Consider the following 25,450-nt stretch of genomic DNA (forward strand, 5'->3'; position numbering starts at 1 on the left):
CTTTGAATATTCACGATATTCAGTTTAGCTGTATATAGACATGACTTCAAACATACACAGTCTGCACAGCAATCTAGAAATATACAGTCTTGAATTTGTCTTATGATAAAGGTCATAGGCTTCCATTCAAGGTAATTTTCCTGGTTTTCCATGATGGAATTTGTGCATGTATAAAGTATGTCATGTTTCCACAATGTATTTAAAAATCAATAAACTTAGAGGAAAACATCCTTTTCCTTATTTTCTTCAGCGTTTTCTCTAAATGCTGTAATATGAAGTAAGTTGCCATGCAGAGCTGTTAATCAAGTGAAAGCTATTTGACTGGCAGCTCTACGGCATACATTTATTTAATAAAGTGAAAATATTCACTTCTTTGCTGAGACTCAGGAGGACTGTCCACACTTCCCCATTGTGTGTTCTTGTCTGAAAGGTGGGGTTTGGATCCTCTGGGATGGAGGCAAAAAAAAGTGCTGATGACTGCGACAGTGGCTGTTTTGTTCACCAGATATTCTGCAGAGTTCATTGACAAAGGTTTCTTTTGCTAGTTTCATGTATGGTAGCTACTGATTTAAAATATGAAACTTCAGATTTAGATGTTCAGAATAGAGGTTATTGTACTTTTTCATTCTGAGGAATGAACTGAGTTTTAGCTGTGAAAAGTATTTAACTGGATTCTCTTCTTGCCTGAGTTACTCTGATCTAGTCAAAAGTATGAACAGGTTAGAAAATAGTAACATAGTTCTTGGCTGCAAGATATGACCTATATTTGACTGCTGCCTGAATGACTTTCTTCTTACAAAATAAGTTTTCTCTACTTAAAGTTATGCATATTTTTTACATTTCTGTGGTCTACTAAAGCTAAAGAAAACCCAGTACAGTGTTAGGACAATTTCTTTAATTTCATTTCTATATAAGTAAATTGATGTAAATAAAGGGTCCTGCTGGCATGTGGAATTTTCATGCAAATTATGAAAATCACATGTACTTCACAGTGGTGAGGGTAGATGAACACAAGAAGTGTTGGTTTCTTTTTCTTTTTTTTACCAAATCTTTCCCAGAAATAACGTAGTTATTCCCATCAGATTTACCAGAATGCATTTCGACTTGTGACCTCAGATAAAAGAGCAAAGAAACAAGAAAAGCTGTATCCCAAGAGTTAAAGTGGTTTCTTTTCTTACTTTTTAATTCTCAGAACATAAGCCACTGCCTTTTCTCACTTCTCTTTTTGTACTGAATTTACAGGGGAAAATTGTTCTGATAGAAACATATTGATTGCAGTAAAGAATTGTATGTTACCTGCCTTGCACACCTCACAGCGATATTTAACTGGTGAGAAATGTGCTCTAACTGACACCAAACAAAAGAGGAGTTGTTTTTCATTTTAAGAGTTTGCTCTCTACATGGCCTTGAATGTTCATTTCTTTGAGAGTAGATAATGATTTATTCTCTTGCTTTGCAGTTTCTAGATGGCTAAGTACTTAAAAAGTCAATATTGAATTTCTAAGTAGAAATCCACATATGATTACAGTAAAGCTCCTCTACCACAGCATTATATTAAGTGATGTATTGGTATATTTCACATCTATAAAAATAAGAAGTTTAAATTTTACTTTTGAGCAGTATTTTAAAATGTGCTATCTTGATTTTATTGATAATCTGTTTTAGATAGTTTGATTCTTCTGAGTCAAGATTCACCCAAAGTAAAAAAATGAAAAGTGAATTATTGCTGGAAAAATCATGCAAAGTCAGAGTAACTGTACACTTAGAAACATAATTCTCTTTGTTCTTTATTTAAGGTTTAAAGCCAAGTGATCCAACCATGACTGGCAAAACACAGACCAGCAATGTCACCAATAAGAACGACCCAAAATCCATCAACTCCAGAGTCTTCATTGGTAATCTGAACACAGCTATTGTCAAAAAAGGTGACATAGAAGCAATCTTTGCAAAGTATGGGAAAATAGTGGGCTGCTCAGTGCACAAAGGCTATGCCTTCGTACAGTACATGAGCGAGAGGCACGCGAGGGCTGCGGTGGCAGGAGAGAACTCCAGGATCATTGCAGGGCAGCCACTAGGTAAGGATTTCTTAATGCCATTAAAATACTGCTTCCTCTTCCCTTTCTATTGGAAATATCATCTGCTGCTGGTACCTGCAATGAGTTTGTTTTGCTGATGTTCCATCTTAGCATTTTTCCAGGCTATTGGAACTGACAGAATTTTTGGCGTACGGTGCGTTACCTAGGTGTTACAAAATATTTAGCCCTATACACTGCTTATTTATTAAACAGATCACTTCTGACAATTTTATAATTCTCTTTGTAATTCCACTGTGGTGAACATGATTACTCTTGTGAGGAAAAATAACTATTTTTTCTTAAACTCTAGTTAATAAATTTAGTATAATATAACAGGGCTCATCTAATACATGAGGTTATCTTTCACAGAATGAACCTAAAGTGATACCTAGCCCAGTTATGTGTCAGATATTATACCGAAACAAAACAATAGTTTTTATTTGTCCTTGAAATTATACCAAATCAAACTGTAACAGTGTTATTAGAGAAGTCTATTATTAAAAACTAAGGTTGGAGATTTGCCACATAATACTGTAAACATTTTTCATCTGAATTCCAAGTAAACAAAAGATGATAAAGTAATTTTTTTTTTTGTCTTCTAGTGCTTTGTCACAAATTCCCAAGTAAAATCTAGTTGTTACATAATGCAGCTTTTACCTCTTTTACCCCAATGTCTTTAATTACATATGTAGGCTGCCAATGACAAGTTCTGGAGCCCAGTACTAGCCTCACCTGTCATATCTATGCAGTTGTAATGAGCAGTACAGTAAGATGTTTGGTGAGATTCTGAAATCTTTCACTAGACCTCTGAACTGTATTGCTCATATCCAACCCCAAGTGTGTATGTAACGGCTATGTCAGGAAATGATGCAGTGTAGCCAGTGTTTTGGCTGTAACAAGACATAAAGAATGGATATGGCTCGTTCATTTTCAGTGTTATGGGCTGTGGGAATCTGTTTTTCTGATTGTTTGCAGAAACTGAAGCATTTTTGTTAGATTTTTTCTTCTTTCATCACAGTCATTGAACAGTTACTTTAAGTTTTTTAACTCCTACCTTTTGGGTTCAAGAGGAAAACAGATTAAATAATTTCAGTTGTATTCAAGGGGAGATTGCTTTCAAACTTCATTAGAAAAAGTCATATAGATGAGTGAAATAAAAGAACTCAAGTGATAAAAACGAGGCAACAAAGTCAGTCTGTGGGATGGCATTATTAGAAGACATTTCCTGGAGCAGTGTTCTCCAAGCAATAGGCCATGTAATGCCATCAGTGCATTATTTACAGCTTCTTGCACACTGGTCTGACCAGATTTTTTTAAACTGTGTTTTCCTAAGGCAATAGATCTGTTATTACTATGATTACTGTTGCTAGACTCTTTAAGTATCTCTTGTGGCATCTATAATATGCCAAGCATTTTGTATAAGGAAATACCCTTGCTCTACTCTGTGTACTTTTGTGCTTTAAGTAGCAGGGAAGTGAATTTGTTGCAGAGAAAATTACTTGAATACTTACTTGAATAATTACTTGAAATGTTTGAATCTTTTAATAATAACAGAAATGGTTTATTCAATATTAAGTTTCAACTGTTTAATCTCAAAATACTTTGATTTTTATGCACTCTCCTAATGGTATATTCATGCCTTAGTTCTTAATGTATTAAGGAATATAAAGAATAAGCAAGGTGAAATTCTCTTTTAGCTGTTCCTAATTTGCTCTTTTTTATATGTGAGATCTAGTTGTTATCAGCATAGTTTGAGAAAAAAAAATTAATTTGTAAAGGTGATACTTCACATTAAAGAAATTGTTTCTATTAATTCTTTTAGTTGGCAGAAGACATTAACAGTCACCCCACATTAATGAGTAGATGACTGAGAAAATTTACTTGGGATTATGACCCAGAACATCTTATGCACAAATAGTACATTATTGCAAAACTTCTTGATAAAAATTACTTTTTTCTCTGTCCTGAGAGCTTTGTATTTTGAAATAAATAGAGCTAAAAAATTTATATCAACTGTCAAGTTGTGGAAAGGGACGAGAAAATCCTGTTACAATTGCACAAAAAAATTTCATTAACATAGCTTAATTTTCTTTTAAGTTGTATTAGAATATATTAGCAATATGAGGGCTGGATGATAGTCAGTTATGGAGAGTTATTTAAACAAAGGAATATTTGAAAAATATTATCCCATAGTATATGCCTTATACTACCATACACTCTAGTACTCAGTACCTCACAAAAGAAAGCATAACTTCATTTTGATTGCATTATTAATGTACATTAGCTCTTTCATGGTATAGCCAACTGAACCATTCATATTAGCTCCAGCCTTTTATGGACTAATATCATTCAAAATTATTCAGCTTTATCCATGACAGAGAAACCATTCACATGTATGTATTTGAAATTGAAAACTGAACCTGTCAATTCTTATAGCTTTTTAGAGTGGCACACAATTCACTCGGTATCCTGTCTAAATGCTTCCTCTAAGGTGGAGTCACAAAATATTATGCTCAGTAGGTATATAACTGAGCATTTTAGCAAATTCCTCAAATTAGATGTACAAATCTAAAACACTGGTATTGCCCTCAGTCTTGCCAGCTTCCTGTGGGTCATTATTATTGGCCTGTTGGTCTCATACATCAACTCTGAAGCTCCTACTGATGTGTTTAGTGGTCAGTAATGGTGGTGCCATGGATACTGCAGCTTGACAGAAGAGGATTTAATGAGCTGTAAGATTATTTCCAAGCTTTCTGTTTCATAAAGTGCAGCACACTAAAAAGCTTTGGGATAGAGATCATAACAGAACACAAAAGATATGTTTGGGAAATTTATTGGTATTATTGTGGAGTTCAATGTAGTTTCTTGAAGTAATATTATATCTTCATGGGAATAGCGTGTTTTCCTGCCCACAGGACAGAGACAGGTCTTTGTAAGGAACAGGAGTCTGCTTCACAATGATTATTTTGTAAATTGCTTCAGGCTGGAGCTGAGAAAATATTGAAGTTGTTCTAGGACAAAACTCTAAATTATGTTCTTAGTTGTGGGAACACATCCACATTATCAACTCTTCTTACAAGTTTTTCACCCATTTCAGCACACCTGTGAGTTGTGGAATATTTGTGCATGTCCACTTCCTTTCCAAATAGGACAAGGAAACAGGGTGAATAGAAATTATTCAGAGGAAATAGTGAGTCTGTCTATGAACTTTACCAAGGATGATTTCATCCTTCTCTCGTGAGAGAAGGATTAGAGACACCTGCTTGCTTGAAAACGAATGGCGAATGGTGCAAATCCCTCATTGCAGCTGTGGGCTGAGAAAATGAGCCTTTCTCAAAGTGAGGAACCAAAGCCTGAGCACAGGATCTGAGGAGCAGCCTCACCAATGCCAAGTGCAACAGGACGATCACTGCCCTGGTCCTGCTGGCCAGGATGCCATTGGCTTTTTTTGGCCACCTGGGCACACTCCAGATCATACTTAGCAGCTGTTAACCAACACCACCAAGTTCTTTTCCTCCAGGCAGATTTCCAGCCATTCTTCCCTCACTCTGTAGCTCTGCATGGGCTTCTTGTGAGCCAGGTGCAGGACTCAACACGTGATCTAATTGAGCCTCATCAATGGCCTTAACCTATTGATCCAATCCATCCAGAGCCCTCTGTAGTGCTTCCCACCCAACTTGGTGTTGTCTGCAAACTTGGTTGAGGGTGCACTCCATTCCCTCACCCAAATAATAAATAAAGATTTTAAGATAAAGATATTCATAGCAGCTTCTGTCTAAAAGTCTGGTGTAGCTATCATAGCAGCTTCTAAATTATAATGTCCTTTTGATTATTCTTGGTTTATAGTTCATAGCATTTTACTTTATAATACTTTAATTATTATACCTGATTTTTGTCAGTTTTCATGCACATTTTCAAACCAGGATACCTTTTACTGGAGAATTTTTTTCATTTGTGCCTGAGTGTAAGCCAGGTTATCTAACAGGTAACTTAGCAAAATAAGTTAAATGGTATAAGGCTCGTACTTCAGTTCTTTTTCATGGAAGATACATGGAGTTTCATTCTTTTGTTCTTAGGAAAAGGAAAGATTGCAATAACTAGACTACAAGAGATGCTGTCGTTTTCCAGTTGATGCCCTTTTTAATTAATAAATTGTTCCTCTGTAGCTTGAATCCTTTTTTGTTGCTGCAAATATTGTTCACTTGTGTCTGCCTTTGAGTCCAAATTAGATGCAGTCTCTGAGTACCAAGTGAGTGCACATTGACGTGGAGTCTAAGATAAGATGCTGGTTGCAGATATTTATTTTGAGAGACATACTCTTGTAGATCCTTTTGAGAAACACAAGAGCCCTGAAGGGGCTTTCCAAATTATAACTACCCAGTAGAAAATATCCAAGGAGAATAGCAGGTAATAAAGGGAGACTTTAGAGAGACTCAACATGTACCTTTGCTGCAAATTGAACAGATGTGATAATACAGTTGTTTTATCTTTTGTTTCCCTTGCCTCTACTCAAGACATATCTTTTCTATTTTATGTTTGTAATGTCTAACAACACTGAGAGACTAACGTGTATTTGCAGAATGAGGACTCTACAGACTGAATCACTTTTTCACCTCAATCTGAGCTACAGAAAACCTTAATTATGTCATGAAAGTTTCTGCCTTAAAAGGAATAAATACTCAAGCTGTTTTAGTGAACTAATTTGTGAAAAAAAAGCACTTTGGCTTAAAAAAATGAAAAATTTACATGAATTTTCTGGATGACAAATCTTTACCTAAGCCAATTGTAGGCTAAGATAAGAAAGTCAAATCTGAATTGGTGGTTATTGTTTTTCCACTTCTGCAGTCAGTAGCACAGAAGTATACCAATCTTTTATTTGTTCAAACATAACTCATGTTTTATTAGAGCAATCTTGGTACTCTTACCCACCTACCTCCCACTAACGTAATGGCAAGATTTATCAGGAAAGCAAGGTTATCTCTTTTTAAATGCTATAGTGGAGCAGCAACTGAAAAGGTTTCTTGCTTTGCTTCTGACAAATTTGTAAAGACTCAAGTTTTAATGTAGGACAAAACATTCCAGGCAAGGACAATGACTACCTTAGAGAAACCCCAGAAACCATACTGATATAATTAAAAAGTGGTAATGTTTTGATATTTTGATGCATATTTTGATGAAATATTAAAAATAGAAAAAATATGTACACATAGGGATTAATCATATATTCAAATTGTATTTTAAGTCATATAGCATTAAGAGACTGTATATTGCATTTTCACACTACTGGACCAGAAAGGGCAGTGCACTTCACAGAAAATCCTCTGGTCCGTTGTAACATCTGCAGGCTCACATTCTGATATATTGTACTTTTACACCATAGGGCATTGCACCATGAAGTAAATAATCTGAGAACAGTAACTCAGTAATACACAGGTAGCTTTCTAACCAAGTGAGACTTAGAAAGCAAAGTATTAAAGTTCTGATAAAGGATGATAACTTTATAGCATATGGTTTTCAATGCTTGAATGTTGTTCTTCAAAGAATATTGTATTCTTTTGGCAAAATAATCCACTTTTAAATGAATAGTGTTTAAGCAAAAGCAAAAATATGCTTGTGAAATGCTGTATAAGGAATTAGCATTATTATGTAAGTTTTAAAATAAAAAAGTTTAATAAGCAAATACTTCAATCTGTAGAAAAAAAATATCCATAAATCTATAAAACTTGTGGGATGTTTTGAGTGTTAGTTTATTAGGGAGATTTGGGATTTTCTGAACTCATATAATTATTTTTTAATTACTTCAAAAAGTGGTACCAATTTCTTTTTGTAAAATAGCTGTCAACATCCAGGCCATGTTTTGCGGAAGTTTATTTGCGCCAATATTTTTTTATGCCAAACTAAACATAAAATAATGATAGAGCAAAAAGACCACGTGGTCTTCTTCCAGAAACAAAACCCAGAAGGATAGTGCATTCTTATCTGAGATGAACATAATGCCTAATGTCACAGGAACCTAGAGTGAGACTAGGGATATCAACCCAAGCTTGTGCTGTCTTTGCTGTCTTTCCCACTAAATCCCATCTTAGTCAATGTCTCCATTATCAAGCTCTCAGGCACACACAGATTGTTACAGAACATCTGAAAATCATTAATTGTATTTCCACAGCTTAGTTCAGAGGAGCTAAATTTTACCCACTAGAACTGACTCTTTTATTCTGTCATGATCTGTATCTGTATTTGAGAACCATTGTAATCCTGTTTCATGCTACTCAGTGCAGGCACAGGGATCCTGTCCAAAGCTATCTCAAAGATCTCAGCATTTTTGCTGCCTACCCATGCTCTTGTGGTCTTGGTGAAGCCTGTGCAGCAACATACAAGTGTCAAGTCTCACTGTAGAGGACCTTGGATACAACAATCACTGTTCACAGGATCTTCTAATAGTGGATGATTTTCATACGTCCTTTACTGTTACACAATTTGGTGTCTCCCAATACTTTATACCTTCTATTGTTGCAGTAAGATCCCGCAGCTGTAGCAGAAGATTATAAGCCAGTTGTTTCATACCCTTGAACACAAAACATGATTAAATCTTGTTGTCACTCCACAGTCCTATTTTTTGTACACTTCTGTAATCAATATTTCCTCATCCTATAGTCACATTGACACAAACCAGTACTATTCCATGTACTATCCATGCATGTAAAGCAACTCACATAAAGGTAGGATGGAGGGGTGATTCTAACAATCATCCCTCAGCAGTTCAGGTCAGGGCACAATTGCACAGTTGATGTATGCTTATTCCAGAAGAGCAGGCTGAATGCTTCATCATAAAAGAAAAATCCATATTTTAGGAGAATGACTCATTTCCTTAGATTAAGAATACCTGGAATAAGAATGAGAGAGTTTTATTTCCCCTATATTTCAAAAAACTTTCTATTTCTCTCTTAGTGAGACTTGGCCAATTCCAAATGAAACTGCAATTTAAATCTATTTTTCATGTTCAGAAAAGCACATATCAAGAAAACAGTTTAGTTATGAGGTTAATTTATGAGGGCGAAGTTTTCCTTATTGGCTGCTTGGGGTCTCTTTCTGTGAAATTCTTTATATTATCACAAAGTGAAAGTTTGCAAAGCTTTTCCTGTAATAAGGTTTTGTACTTTGAGCAGCCTGATGTCAGCTCTTGCAAATGTTAAGTATGCCCGCCATCATAATTCCAAAAATGATGCCCTGATTACTTGCCGTCAAAAGATGTTGTTGAAAGAAAACCTTTCCTTCAAGGCTTTAGAGAGATTCACATAAAAGGTACATTTAGTCTTCTGCATGGCCAGCTCATCCTTAAAATCATAGACAAGGTGTTATTATTGGATCTTCCTATGTCCTTCTCTGCTGTTTGACATGTCTGTATACAGCACAGTGTCCATTTGCATGAAATGTTACTTTTTTCATAATTTCTTCCTTGGGTTTCATAAACACTATATCTTCTTGCAAGATGCGTCTCATATATCCTTAGTAATTTTGTAAGAGCTTTTCAAAACATTTAGATTATGCTATTTCAAAGATCTCAGAACTAAGCCTTTATTATGTGTATATCTTAATTAGAGTTTTGTTGTTTGTGGGTTTTTTAGCAAATTGTATCTAGTAGGTCGTTTTGGATTTGAATTTAATGCTTTTTTATTTCTGTTGCAGGTCTGTAAGAAGTGACAAAAATGTGTTTTCCTTTGTGGCAGACAGAATTCTGTACCTTTTCTTAAATATACTTGCTTTGATTAGTGACTGCTGGGATCACTAAAAATGTAAAGCTATTCCATAATGTTAAGTTCTGAACCATCATAATGTCATGCAGTGATAAAAATTTTGTTATGATAGGTTCCCTCATGATATTTGTCTCTGTGTCTCCTGTGGAATGTACTGTACAGAAACAAGAACGAAATCTAGGATGCTCTGCAATTTTTGGTTTAGTATGCTGGGAAGTCTTGAAGTCTACAGCTTCCCTTTTTTGCTCGATCAAGCTTGATTTAATTTTATAGGCTATTTTCTGTGCATTTGGCTTCTTTCACTTCAAATAGAATCTCATCAAGAATGAGTCTGACATTTTCTTCTTGATCATTTGACAATACTCTGCTATTTCACTTGCTCTGATGCTGTTACAGTTGTTAATGTCTTGCCAACTGGGGTTTTTTGTGTGTGTGTGTGCCTGCATATGTATGTACTTGTTTTCTCATTCTTTTGTTAAAACATTTATTTTGGAGACCTTGTTCCAAAAGGTACATGGAGAAATTCACTTCTGCTACAGGTTGTATGGAAAGAGCTGAGAATCAGAAGATCTCTCATCTAAATCTGACAAGACAGTATTTATCTTTCTAATCTGCAATTTGACGTATTGGGGGTTTTAACAGGTGTTCAATACTGAGTGGTGACAGGACTGAATAATGCTACTTTAGTGTACTGAAGAGTCTGGCTAAGTCCCAGCCCTGCTATTTGTCTTTGGACTATGATTGCTACAGCCATGAAATAGGTTTGCCTCCCAAGATATAGCTCTGCTGTTTGGAGGAGAAAGTATAACAAATATTTCTCCTGCCGGAATACTGATGTAGCATAAAAAATTCTCCTAATCACAGTCTAAATTCATGGAAGCTGGTCTTTAGTGTGATGAACTTTTAGGATCACTCTTCCTGTTTCTTTCCTTTCTTAACAGCAAGCTCAGCTAAAATGCAAGTGCTCTTTTTCTCTGTTTAGCTTAACTGAGACAAGAAATGCTTTGAGGGCACATTTGCGATCTCAGGTTTGATTTCATGTGTTAAGCCTACTTGCATTTCACACCTAAGGAAAATACAGTGAAGGAAATCTGTTTCTTTCTCAGATTTCACACTTAATCCTACAATTCTTTGAATAGTAGACAGCCTCATCAGCAAAACTGTGTAAGTCACGTTTATTGGGGAAAAAAGCCCAACTTAGTTGTTATAACTTTTGAATAATTCAGTTATTTTTCAGAACATCATACTGAAATTCACAGGCCAAAAAAAAGATAAATTCATCAAATTAGATACTTTTATTCTATACTACTTCTCCCTTCTCTAGGAGAAATATAAGTATTATGAGCTCCACCTAAAGTTATTTCAAGTAAAAGTAATTTTCTAGGTATTTTAATGAATCAGAACCGAACACTATTCATATCCTTGATTGTTATAACCCTTTAAGTTACTTCAGTACCTCCTAAAAAAATAATGGAAACTGAATCAGATGTTTTTCATGTCAAGACCTATAATTTTTAAAAGGCTAACTTTTGAAAATAATTCAGTTGGGTTTTAGTTTACCTTGGAGAATACCTCGTATTGCTTACAAAATTATAATGCATCTTTAAGAAGACATTGTCTCTGTTCCAACCCAGCACAGAATTTCTAATTTGACGTAAATGGAAGTTCAGATATGTGAGTTCTTCAGCTTTCTCGCACTAAATGATAACAGTCAGGGAGCTAAAAGCTGTGGATATCCACTACCTTACCCCCAAAGGAGGTACAATAATTTCCACAACTAAAGACTAAAGGTAGAAAATAGTTGCTTGAAAGTCTTTGCTGCCATGATTAAGATGTTATTATTACTGTTATTATTATTATTATTATTGAATTTTTTTAGGTGTGAAATGGTGTGCTTGAAGAACAACTGTTTTCTTTTGTAGCAGTCTCACCATTTTAATACCTTTTTCTTTTAGTCAGCTCTGTAGCTTGTTTACCCAGTCTCCTCAGTGTAAATGTGCAGTGACTTGATGTTATCAAAACGCTTTTTTTTAAAGCGCACTTATTCGTACACATTGTTAAAACCTTATTTAAAAAACATATCCAGTTGACTGCTGTGGTAATTTGTTGTAGACACCTGTCCCACCTATCCTACTGTTTGCAGTTAAATGTCAAATTCTAATCCTCCTGTGCTTTGGTTCATTCTGCTTCTAATGCTTCACACAATCATGAGAAAGAGGAACAGAATGTAATGATTTTGGAGTGTGGAATTGACTTTCAGATCTTGAAATAAATATGGGAAGTGTATAATATCTTCTAGTTCTTCTACAACTGTAAGATTTCTGGACTCACTTCATGGAATCTATGTTTATTTACTTAGTGTTTCACATGAGGAAAATAATATTTTACTGAAAATAGCAAGTGAGTAGTAGAAACAAAGAGTAGATAACCAACAAATAGACAGTAGATGACAAGAAAACCTGTATTTGGAAAATCTGAAGCCATTTCAAGCTGTGATTCACTTCTATGCTGTATGATAATTCATCATCTTAAATTTTAAAGACACAGTTTAAAATAATTCTTTTTAATGATTTCTTAAGGGAAACTTTATCCCTTGATTTTATACAGTCAGTTTTTTTGTTAAATTGTAGAATAGTTTGTGTTGGGAGAGACCTCATCTAGTCCAACCACCTACTTCAAGCAAGGTTGACAAAGCAGTGAACAGTCCAAAAGATTTGTCAGCCTCTTTCCAATTTACCCAAGCAACACTTCCAATCTTGGCCGTGAGGGTGCCAAATGACATTGTGTCAAAGACCTTGCTAAAGATGACGAGCACTTAAGCTACCTCTTCCCCTATCCATTAGGTTATTCATCCCATCATAGAGAGCTCACTGGGCTGGTCAGAGCTTGCCTCTCTAAATGTGCTGACTGCTCCTCATTACCTTATCCTTCATGAGTCTGGACACAGCTCCTAGGGTGGTTCACTTGTATTTGTCCAGTTTGTTTTGTTGGGGTTTTCCACCTTCAATACTGACGCTCATCCAGATGACAGAAGCAGGCCTTACATACGTGTTGGTCAGCAGCAGATTCCCCATCCTCCTCCAAGCTGCGTGGATCATACACAGACAGTTCCCAAAACATTTGAGGACATGATTTGCTTTTTCTTATATTCCTTTTTTCCCCCCCTCCTCAACTTCTTCCAAGTTCTGTCCCTTTATCACATTATTTCCTCTTAAAATATTCTACTGCTGTCTTCCCCTAGCCTATTTTCCCGGTTTTGTTAGCTTGACAAATTTATTTGGTATTTATAAGGGCTTGTCCCAGAAATGTCTCTCTTATTCATGACTTCTGTCATGCCACACTGCCCTTATTTTTTAAATGTGTAGTGTTTTGCTAGACTCAAGCTGCTACTTTTTGGTGATGTCAGAGGTTGGGATTAATCATCTGCATGCAAACCTTAATGTTTTCAATTGAGTGAGATAACACTGATCATGCCTGTAATTCCCCAGAGCCTATTTCTTGTCTTTGAAGATGGGTGTGACATTTGCCTTTTCTCAGTCATCAGGGAGCCCTCCTGATTTCTCCAGCCATTCAAAGGCGGCAGAGAGCAGCCTCACAGTAATATTAACCAGCTCTTTTACTGTCCCTGGATGATTTTATCAAGTCTCATATTTATTTTAATATTAAGAATTTATATTTCAATATATCATTATGAAAGCTTAACATTCAAAGAAAAGCAAACACCACATTAATTCCTAAAAAAGTCAGTGAATTTCTTGGCAATTTCTCTTTTTCACAATAAGAATATTGCTTTCTTATATCTTTTTACTCCAGATTAGTAAAGGATTTTGAATTTAAATCTTATTCCAAAAGGTTCTTGCTTTGTAAATGCAGGTTATAGTTAGTCCAGAAGCTGATCCAGATGGTATCCATAAAGGTGACAGTTCTCTTGCAAATGATGGCAGAAAATTTATAAAAGGCGTAGTGCTCTGCAAATCTGGCAAAGTTCAGGCTGGTGTTTTGAAACCTTAGGGGATTGGGTTGTAGGGTAATAGGTAGGATGTTAATTTTCTCCACTAGTAAAACATTTGGGCTAAAAGAAATTAAACAGCATCATATAGCAGCAAGAATCATTGGTTAGACAGGTTAGGAAAAAATTAATATTTAGGGAAGGTGAAAGATTTTTTTTAGATTTGGAACTCTTTTAAGAACAAAATGCCATATTGATTTGAACAACTAAGAGGATACTTTAAACACATGCAGTTTTAAAAATTCAGAATGATAGGAAAAGGTTTTTTGGCTTATTTTTTCTGTTTGGGCTTTTTGTTTATTCCTTAGAGCTTTGTTTTGTTTAGCTTTTCCTAATATACTTGAGTGCATGTGACAAATAGGACAAATTTACATCCCAGAGTTACAGAGTCACTCTTAATTGATATATCTAGAGTGAAAATTACTACTTACCATTGTCCAACTTTAAAAATCAAGTCTGGTACTAAATGTTCTTGCTGCAGTCCTAGAAATTCTAATTGACAAAGTTTGAAAAGTTCTAGTTATTACTTGACTTACAGAAATTATGTTTTATAATTGTGTAAATAATACCAGATCCATGTCTAAAGCAAATTCTTGAAGTTATAGAGCTCATAAGATTATGTTGGGTTGTTTCGGGGTATTTTTACGTGGGAAAAAAAAATAAACCACTTTTTCTTTTATCTCAAACTTAAAGGAGTCATTATTTTTAGAATTGTTAATTTTAAAATTGTATTAAAAAATCTAAAATATGCAACTTAATGTAGCTTCCCTGTCTAATCCATGTATATGTATGAATACCTCAAAGTGAACTGTGATGAGGCTTCAGCCATTCTGATCTTAGTTAAAAGTAAATTCTAATAATGTTCTCAAGAGTGTGAAAACTGAGTTTATGGAAATACTAACACTCTTGTGAAACACAGGCTAGTTTTGTGAGTAAGGTGGCAGTTTTTCTAGGGTTTGTTTTTTTTTTTTTTTCTTTCTAGGGTTCATTTTGTTTCTTGGTCAGACTTCATTGAAAACTTTTAGAGAAAATTTAAATGCAAATGATCAAATTACAAGATAAAATGAGCACTCATACTAGCATTGCAGCATCTGGAAAAACAGTTGTGAATTTTTACAGCTTGACTTTAGAGATCTTTATTTTAATTAGCAATTATGGCTGCTTTATTTATTTCCTCTTCGTAAATTTTGGTTTTGATGTATTCGAATCCACAGCAGACAAGGAAGAAAAGGCAGAAGAAAACTGCATTTTTTAGATATGAGTAATAAAAGTGGTTATGTTGGGATTTTTTAGTCTAGTATGTATAATGAGGTACCAATTTCAATCTAATCTGATGAAACTTGGTCCAAGACAATATACTGGTCCAAGACTAATTTTCTGTGTATAAGAAAATAATAAGAAAAAAAGAAAGACACCAATTGCATTAAGAGCATATTGACCAGAACACAGTGGACAGTAGTAATATACCAGCTTTAGCACAAAATTCTGCTTTCTTTTTCTACCAATAGTAGAACAGAAACACATTAATAGAAGCAATTATCTATTGTTCCTATTATATCACTTTTGCTCTTTATCCTTTGGTCTCCATCCTGAAACTCTTGATTATTACTAATATTTACCACACTTAGAAAGAATAACTTTGTTTTTCTTTACACTGGTATCTGTTCATTGTCATACAGTCAGTCATATTTTCACCCTTTCAATAAAATTCCTCTATTTCTAGTTTTTATTAACCTCTCCCGGAAAAATCTACTTTCTCATTTTTCTTATATCAAGTGCCTGTTTAACCAACAGCTCTTGCTGCCTTGCTACTTGCCTTTTTCCTCAGAACTGTTCCCTTCAGGCTCTAATGGGAAGCTTTAGTAATTCTATGCACTTTCAGTTCCCAGTGAGAGACCAGCATCCTGGTAAGGATGGGGGTGCAGAACTGCATGGTCATACCAGGTGTAGCAAAAGCTCTAGTACAAAAGCCCCCAATGTTTTGGCAAGGGACCAAAAAGATAGGGAGTTCATTTCTGTCTTCCTTACTTGACTTTACTTCCATGGCAAAACCCCTCATTAAAACCAGTTTTCTTGGAGTAACATTGTCACAAGTACTACCATTTTACCAAAACATTAAAGGGGTGATTTGCTCAGTTATGTTCAGACAGCACAACTAAAGGGCATAAGCTACTGGACAGAAAAGTTTCATAAAACACTGAACCACAGAAGTTTACCTCAATTTTATTCCTATTTAGTTAACTGGAACAGGACAGAATGTGAAATATTAAAATTTCATGTCATTTCACATCTTTTCTCTCTGAAATTTTGTGATAGCAGTGCCTGAAAGAAAAAAAGGTTCAGCATCTGGCCCTCTGTCCCAGGCACTCACAGATCAAACCCCAGTCTCAGGAGCATGATGTTAATCCTGCAAGCATTAAGCATCCTCCCTGTCCTGATCCATGTGCTCCATGAATTCTGTGAAAGGGCAATCCAGGGATAGTAATTCACAGGAAATGTAATCTTTTATTTTTAGTGGTTATGTAAAATTACCAGTAGACTTCCAGGCCATCTGTTTTAAATTCTGATGGTATGCAGTATATCTACAGTGAGACACCCTGACAGTGAACTGCATCATCACTGTACATCATATATTTGTTCCAGTAAAAGTTCATTAGTATTCACAGGGATCCTCTGGCTCTGTGATACTACCAGAAAATGTCAAATTGTTCTTAGAATTTATAAGAAGGTATAAAATTCATGAGCTGAGACAATGAAAATCCTGAAGAATTGATGGCTACCATATATTGTATTCATTTTGGCATATCATTTTTTTATGTCTACAGAAATGAAGGCTAGTCACCTACCCTTTCATCAAGTCAGCATTTTCTGAAATACAAAGACAGGAAAAGTGCTTATTAATGATTGCTTGGCACTCATCCTAATATATCTAGAATGAGAACAGAAAAAAATTACAGCAAGTTCTATAGTATGACATCCCAATTCCAGTTTATCCTTCAATAAAGCTGCCTTCAGTCTACATGCCATTATGCTCTTGAATCTTGATAAGAAGAGAATGTGCTACAGTTCTTCCATAACCTAGAAATTTAACTTGGATTTTTTTTAAATAAAATAGATATGTTAATGAAAAAGCAAAACCTGTACCAAGTCTGTGTAAAAAGACAGAAAATAGATACTTCACTGAGGTGTCTTGTGCCTAATTTGGACTCAAACCAAATGTCTATCTATTACAAAATGCGATTTTCTAATTTAAATACCTGTTGCAGAAGAAATCAGTATTGATAGGTAAAGATGAACCAATTATGGAACAAATATGCTCTGGTTGCTTAGGTACAAATGGCCACAAGCTGCTCTTGCTTAATATGCACACTGCTTATAATGCCCAGTTGGATAAACCTTGAAAGTTAGATATGAGCAAGCTCAGTTTGGAGAATGATGAAGTAGACAAGTAGAAATATGATCAGGAAAAATTAGAATATTTTAATTGTTGCCAAAATAAAAGGCAAAATAATTAGGAAAAGAATATGGTCTGCTTAAAAACACACCTTGGAAGTCTTAATCTAAAAAGGATGAAGATAACTACAAATTAGAAAATATAGAAAAAATTGGTTATATTAGATTTACAAGTACTTTAAGTATAAAGAGCAAAGAGATTTTTGAAAAAGGTTTCAATGTGTTTCTGGTGAGAAACACGGAACAATTTTGTTTTCATTTCAATATAGATAAATCTGCAAGGATTTTTTGGTTCTTTTTGGAATTTAGAAGTTGACAGACACACCCAGATGACAGAATGATGATGACATGCTATCCATTCCAGAATTCTTTACATGGCTACAAAATAAACTATCTTTCAATGCTTAAAATTAATTTTAATCCCAGAATTTCTGAAGAACTAGCAGGATTGTTCTCCAGGGTGATTCTCAGCTGCTAACATTTGGAGAGTTATATTCAGTAAGTCTTGAACTGGAGTAACAGTTTCAAAAGTGTAGAGTTTTTACAGGGAGAAATTTTTCAGTCTGTATAATTTAAATCAAACCAATATCAAAGTGGTTTATTGATTTAATAATAACACCAAATTAATTGGAACTCATTACCCATATCTAATAACAAGACATCATATACAATTCTAGATACTTGCAAATTTTTATGAAATTATTCCAAATTTTTTAAATCCCTTCGTAATATTAATCTCAGCAGAGCACATCCCTGCTCTGTGGGAGATGCATGCCCAGGTTTCCCCCACCTCCATTCTCAAAGTGTAAGTGGCAGCCAGGAGAGGTAATTAATACCCCCAGAGGTGGAGGTTTTGGGATGTCCTGGTGCTGACATTTCACAAACTGGATGCAGCAGCTGGGAGTGACCATGGAGAAGCAGAGCCCCCAGGTCATGCAACAGTATCTAGAAGGGTCACCACCCTGCTGCCCTGCTCTCCTGCTCACTACAAATCTACATTTCTGTTAAGCTGACTTTTTTTTTTTCCCCTAAGTGTCTTCTGGTAATTCTGGTAATTGCTCTTTAATTTGGTAAATGGTTGTTTTTCCTCTTTACCTTCATCATCTTTGGGCAAGTGCCATGTCAGCCAGTTTGGACATCCCACCTAACCACAGTCTTACACTCACTTCTGTCTTGTTAGCTGCAGTTATCCTGGACTATCTGCCAAGGCTGTACACACCTGCTACAAAAAATAAATAACATAATATAAATAATTTAAAATGGTAAAAGGGCCAAGTTGCATGAAAAGAGTTCTTTTGTAATTATCTTAAATTGTAGGAAAAAATAATGAAATTGCTGGTGCAGGACTTGAATAATCAAGAATTAACATGGGGATAATGTTACTCATCTCAGCATGGCTTTACAGAAAACAGGGTTTGAGAAATTAAATATGTATTGTCTTTTATAATTTAACACCATATAATAAGGCTGAACTGATGGAACATAGTTTTGCAAGACATTGATTCACTCCAAGTGAAAATTCGATTAAGAAACTGTCTTATAACATGGTTATGGTACACGCCAAATGGATTAAAAACTAGTCTCAAAAGACTGGTAAATGGGAAGTAATCATCCAGCAGGTGTGTGACTTTTGTGCAGCCCCTGATAGAATAAGTTTTTTAATCATACTTTTATCCAGTTGAAGAGACAGCAGAAAACACTGATAAATTCTGTAGATGGTACAAAAATGCCACAACTCATGAATGTAGAATAAAACAAGACACTGACATTAAAATAGAAAAGAAATACCAAAATAAGAGTCAAAATGTGACTCCTCTAGTTATAACCATATCTAACACATGTATAATCAGCTCTTCAGCATGGGAGAAAAAGGTGTAACAAAATCTGAAGGCTGGAAGCTTAAGTGAGAAAAAGCAAACCTCAAAATAGAGAATATTTTCTACAGTGAGGCCATTAGGAACAGTGCACCAAAGTTTCAGTCAAAATCTCTAAAGTAAGCCTTGGATGTTGTCATAAAGGATATGTTCTAGCTCTGCCCAGACTTAATTCAAGGAAATTTTGTGGTCTGTTATAGCAAACCAGACTGGAATTTTTTTTCTGGTCCAGCTGCAAAATCTTCCAAAGACAGAGATTTGCAGACTCTTGGATAAATTAAAAACAAAACAAAAACCAACCAACCAACCAAACAAACAAAACCCCCCACCTTTTAATTTTAGTAAGGTCCCTAAGGGTTTATGTCTGATATTAGTAATAAATCTATAGAAATTACACAAAAGGTCTGATTTTGTCAGCACCTTTGGAAATTAGATTATCAATACTCTCCTAATGACAAGCATGTCTTAATTTAGCCAACAGGAAAAAGTGGGTTTTTTTCAATGACATTTCCAGTCAAATAAAGGAGAGGGAATGGGATTTAAAAGCATTCTAAACCACAGATTTTTTTTATATATTTCTTACAAAATCTTCTTTACATTTATCTAAATATTAACAAAACTTGTAATAATCTGTACGAATAAAGTGAACCTGTGAATCAGGATTATTTTATCTTTCTTTGCTACAGAACCAAAAGATTTCCCTATCAAGTCCATAACTTCTTTTACATCACAACTCTCTTTTTTATTCCAGACAGCAGAGATGTATTTGCACCCACCTTTCTGACATCACAGGCATAATGTTATTTGTCCTTTAGAAAAAAAAGACAGACAACATAATAATGCTATTAGCTTAATACCACCCTAATGTCTAAACCGTTTTTTTTTTTTTTTTCCTTAGGATTAAATTAACACTGGTGCAAAGGGCTCCAATCAAATTTGTTTGGAGAAAGTGCACTGTTCTTGCTGGAATCACTGTTTCTTGAAACTTCGATTAGTGATCTCATTCATCTTCTCTAGCTGTTATCTTCTACATTGCAGTAGTATGTCAAATGGTGATCACACATCCACCACATTCCTGAATGTTTTCTCTCCAGAGAAATCTTGCAAAATTTAACAGAGAATATGTTAACACTTCTCGAATTCTTTCCTCAAATGATTAATCCCTGATGGTTCTTTATTTTGTGTCTGGGCCGATACCAGTTAAGGAAAGATTAAGATTTTACTGCGCTCATATTTCAGATCCTTATTTCAGTAGCTGCAGCCAGGATTCTTTCTCTTGTATCAGGGTGTAGCAATTATCATCCTCTCACATGACCTTGAAATACTGTTCCCCTCATGGGCATTCTGCAATTTCTCTTCCCAAGTAACTCATCTTTCCAGATATGAGCTCAGCCAAACAGAGGTCTTAAAATAATTTGAAGTTTCATTACTGTACTTTTTACAGTGACCTATGTAGCTCAATACACGTTTATAAAAGTATATATGGAAAATGAGGTGCTCTTGTATGAATCTAAATAAAATGTATATTTAATATGAAATTCTACAAACAGTATAATATTTGAAAATATATTTTACCTTCTTCACACAATTCTAGTCAGGCTGTAGCTGCAGAGGGAATTTGTTTTGCAATGCAGGCACATCTCTAGCAATATCTTATGGCACAAAAAACCCAGTAGATTTTTAATTTGCATAACATTACACATATTTGCATAAAATATTGCCCAGTGGTACTAAGAGCACCAGTTTCTCCCTAAGCCCCAATTAATTAATCTGTGTCCCTCCAGACTTAAACAATTTATTATGCATTCTTACTATAGAAACAGCAATTAATTATATGCTTCCTAGCCCCACATCAATCATTATGCACCCTCCAGACAGCTTTGCACCTCTCCTAGCCCCACATCTGGATGGAAACACACCCTCCTCTTTTTCCATGGATGAAGAGGCCTTGTGCAATTTTGCCAGTCAGCAGAGAGCTCTAGGAGCTCGCTGTCCTTCTTGCTGTCCATCAAGGTCTGAAGCTTTAGGACTGGTACAGCAAAACCTCAGCAGCCATACTACTGTATATCTGAGGACTGGAAGAGGAGTGCAACTCATTTTTTGTCTCCTTCCCTTTTTTCCCCATCTCTTTTTGTGAACTGAATAGAAGTGAGTGCCTATTGCTGCAGCTACACTTGGGAGCAAAAACTGCAGTCAACCTGAAATGATCCAACCATATAAACCACTATCCAGACATTGGATAAGTGTAGGGAATGAAAATTTTAAAAGGGAATATAAGTAGTAGCTAGAGAAAACACAGACTTTAAGCAGTAGCTTGAGAAAAATGCTGGATGAGGAACTATTTTGTATCAATCTCTTTGCAGAATTTACTTGTATATCTGTCTATCATTTACTTATTATTCATAGTCTGTATGAAACTACATCCTTTGCCCTTCGGATGAAAAGATAAATTATTGTCCCGTATTTATCTGAGTGTTCTTGGATTAGATTACAAATTTTAGTTAATAACCTTATTCAAGAGTAGAGGTGAGGAAAGGTGAGGCTTCCAAAGATTTTTCATTTTCCCTTTAATTTCAGTACAAAGATGAAGTTCATGGTTGCAGGAGAGGAGTAGGAGGGAATTAAAACTCTGCCTTCCTTCCCAAGACCTCTCTTGGCTGAGTAAGGTCAATACACTAAGGAAGCACTCTGACCTGACTGAAAAAATTAAACCTTTCTTCTCTCCTTTCTTTTTACTCTAGCTTCTAGAATAACTTTAAATCCTTCTCCATGATATCTGTTACTTGTATGGCATTTCTGGGCCCCATTAGGTGCACTGTACATCATCTTTCAGTTCTCTTCATTAAATTTAAAATGTGCATGCCATAAAATAACTATGGGTTTTAAGTTTGCAAGGGGAATATACTTTCTTCTTCCTTGCAACACTCTTTATATGTTGAATATTTATACCCATTTGTGTCTTTTCTGACATAAGTTTAGGCCTGCCAAAAGTCCCATTGTGACTATAAACTCAAGCTTTAAAAAAGTACCTTAGATAAGTTTTTATATTAACTGCTACCAATTGCTGTTCTTCTGTCCTTATGTCCCCAGAGCTGAATCAGCACCTTTAAAGCATTCCTCTGCCCCTCACTGAGAGATGAGCCCCAAAGAAGCACAGCAGGAACAGTATTTAGCCATGACTTTAACAGACAGGACAGGTCATGGAGCTATTTTTAAAGAGTAAAGAAAATATATGTTGAATGCTATATCAAGACAATTTGGTGAGAATGGGAGAGAACAGATATTTTTCTGCCTTAGCTGGATAATCTGCCTCTTTTTTATCTCTTTACTCCTTACACACTGTCATAAAAACAGACCTGAAATATATACACATTCAGCTCCATCAATACTGTGCAGTGCTTTGCTAAATCTGTAGGCTTCACAGGAAATTGATTGCTTATTTTCTTTCTCAGAAAATTTTTTTTTTCTTAATCATCAATAAGGAGGTATTATAATGTTTCAAGAGTTGCTACTAGATAGAATTCTTGAAAGCTTTATTAAGATTCTGTTTCCCCTTTTCATCTCTTTGTAGTCTACTACAGTATCAATGATGGTCTCTCCTTTAAGATGGAAAAATAACTCAAGTTATAACTATCCTTGACTCCCAAAACCATAAACAGATCTTTTATTTCCCTTAGGTGTCCTTCCAGAAAGCTTATTTCACTTAAGCGTGCTAGATTTCTTTAGATTCCCCATGAACAATGTTTAAACCGTGGCCTGTTCAGAATGTGGCTTTTGAATCACCTCTAGTCCATGAAGCTGAAATAAATTACTATTTTTGACAGTACAGGAAAATATAGAATAGCATTGTGAGATCAAGAGGCCATTTTTGTCATATAAGCTGGGAGCAGAGGAGGTCTTACTGGTTTCTGGAGGCTGTCCTGAAACTAGTGTTTTGTGTGCAAACCAGACATGGCTTCCAAGGAAAATGGTAAGATACAATGAGGGCAGCTTCTGGAAGTTTATAGCTGAAAATTGGTCCTTTCCCTCCTGCGATGGAATCTTGGAAAAGCTGGAGTGAAGTCATTAGGAAAGCAGCATCTCAGACATCCTGGGAGGTGAAGAATGGGTGAGAGGTGTATGGCTAGAGCAGGGGAGTGAGATGTGTGAGATGGGGTGGATGAGAAGTCATGCTTGGAGAAGAGTGAAGCAAAGAAAAACTGGGCAAGTTGGGAACCTGAGTGCTAAGAAGGAGATGAGGATGCATCTGGGGGAAATGTTCACAGATCTCAAACCTTGGTTTCTTTCTGAAATGGGAACAGGAATGAAGCAAGGCTGTCCTCAAGGAAGCTGTGGGATTGCATGGATCACTAAAAGGTAACTGCAGAAGGAACCAGAGGATATTTCTGAGAACATGGCATGGAACAGCAAACATTCAATCTGCGATGAAACTGACAGGGATATAAGTTCAGAATGATGCACTTTATAAAAGATAACTGAACAGCTGGCAGGCACTAACTACATCTCAATAGTGTTGTTATCTGCCTTTCCTTACTGAATTTCAGGCAATTGAGGGGATCCAGGACAACAGGCATAAAGCTTAATGATGATAGGTAATGCTTAAAACTTTTAAGTCTAGGAATACTTTGGTCTCAAAGAGGTTTTAAGGTTTCACAAGGTTCCTATGACTCATCCAAACATGTTTTGTCATATTAAAACACAGTAACTTCTTCCAAACCTCTGTTTTCACAGCTGGACCTGTCTCCCTTCTTCATTCTTTACAAAAAGTCCAGAAATATTGCTGAATGAGAGTACTACCAAAGATGTGTGGCAAATATCTATTGTTACTGCACCAAATATTTCTCTCAAATTGCACTAATTAGTCTTTCTCCTCGGTTCAAGGTCTTATGAAAGACCAGGGAGTGAGTGAATATTAACTTTTTAACAGTTGAGGAGAGGTTTGACGTGAGCAAAAAGGAAAACTTTTAAAAATTCATAACCTTGAGATTTCATTCTCTACTGAACACATCTATGCTTAGATAGGGACGTTTGGCAGACTTGCTATTATACTGAACTTCTGCTGCTTTGAGAGTTACTGCTGTTTTTGGACACAAAAGTAGGCAAGGATCCAAAAAGAACTTATTTCCCGCTAAGCTTGGAAGGGTGCTCTACATTGTCACATTAGATTTAAACTTATCCACAGTGATGCACACCTCTGTGACCTGCAGGTATGATTACATGCAGCACCTGTGAATGAAATCACTATGCAAAAAAAGGTGTTCTAGCTAGTTCAGAGTTCACAAAGAGCACATCATAGTGAGGCCATGCTCTTTGTTCATGTTACTCACAAAGAGAAGAAGATTTGTCCTCATCAGGGTTTTCTTTAGCACCATTTCCTCATTTTAAAGTGACTTCATCCTTCTGAGAATATTAAAGTTCACAGAAGCAACAGGCTGATTTATTCAAGAGGCATATATATATTTGGTAAGTGGGTGTTTCAAAGACTGTCTGATGAGACTCGCTGGAGAGCTGATCTGGTTAGCAGTGATTCTCCTACAGGGCAGAATTCAAATATCACATCATGGTCAGAGTATTACAGTGAATCACAGGGTCACAAGATTGCTGTGACATCATTTACTCCAACTTCCCTGATCAAGAATGCCTTAAAAAATAATTTTTTTTTATTAATTTGGAGACACTTGAAAAAAAGTAAAAAAGATTAGATAATGCTTAGAATATTACTATAGGTAGATAAATAGATAGATAAGTAATAGGTTAAAACAAGACCATCTACTTAGCCTGTCAAATTTGACCAGTTACACAGTGTGCTACCATCATGTTCAGGCCTAATGCTCTTGTCTGCCCAAATTTTATTTTGTTTCTCCTTTTACAATAGATGTTACTTGCTTTACTTGCTAGCTTTGCTTCAGATTATTGCCTTAGCAGTGTTTGCTCTTGTCAATGTTGCTGTTGTATTAGTTTTCCCTACCTACTCAAAGCATTGTCAAGGCCTAATTTGCCAGCATGAGTGCACTAAGTCCAACACATCTGGGAATATTCAGATTTACACACAAACCCTGCAAGGCACATTCTTCTTGAAAGGCAAAATTACTGAATCATTCGGGTTTATTGTAGGACCTTCTGTGAAACACAAGTAAAGGTGGGCTTATACATCCCACACGCATCAGACTCATTGCATATGCTCTCTCCTAGGAATAAATCTGGCCCAGTTGAACTTGCAGACACCTTGACAGAGTAACTATGGATCTCATGAAACTTTTAATTTGATGACATTAAATAAGCATA

At 35.6% G+C, this 25,450-nt stretch overlaps 1 protein-coding gene across 1 annotated transcript in view; it reads left to right on the top strand.

Moving 5' to 3' along the window:
• Positions 1-1,802: 1,802 nt before the first annotated feature.
• The window catches only part of RALYL (RALY RNA binding protein like), a 185,031-nt gene continuing 161,383 nt past the window's right edge, over positions 1,803-25,450 (top strand). The window contains exon 1 of the mRNA XM_066335464.1: positions 1,803-2,075. Within this exon, the coding sequence (XP_066191561.1) occupies positions 1,820-2,075 (256 nt within the window). The 5' untranslated portion in view covers positions 1,803-1,819. The remainder of the gene's footprint in view (positions 2,076-25,450) is intronic.

The sequence above is a fragment of the Sylvia atricapilla genome, chromosome 1 (assembly GCF_009819655.1).
Source record: "Sylvia atricapilla isolate bSylAtr1 chromosome 1, bSylAtr1.pri, whole genome shotgun sequence".
Lineage (NCBI taxonomy): Eukaryota > Metazoa > Chordata > Aves > Passeriformes > Sylviidae > Sylvia > Sylvia atricapilla.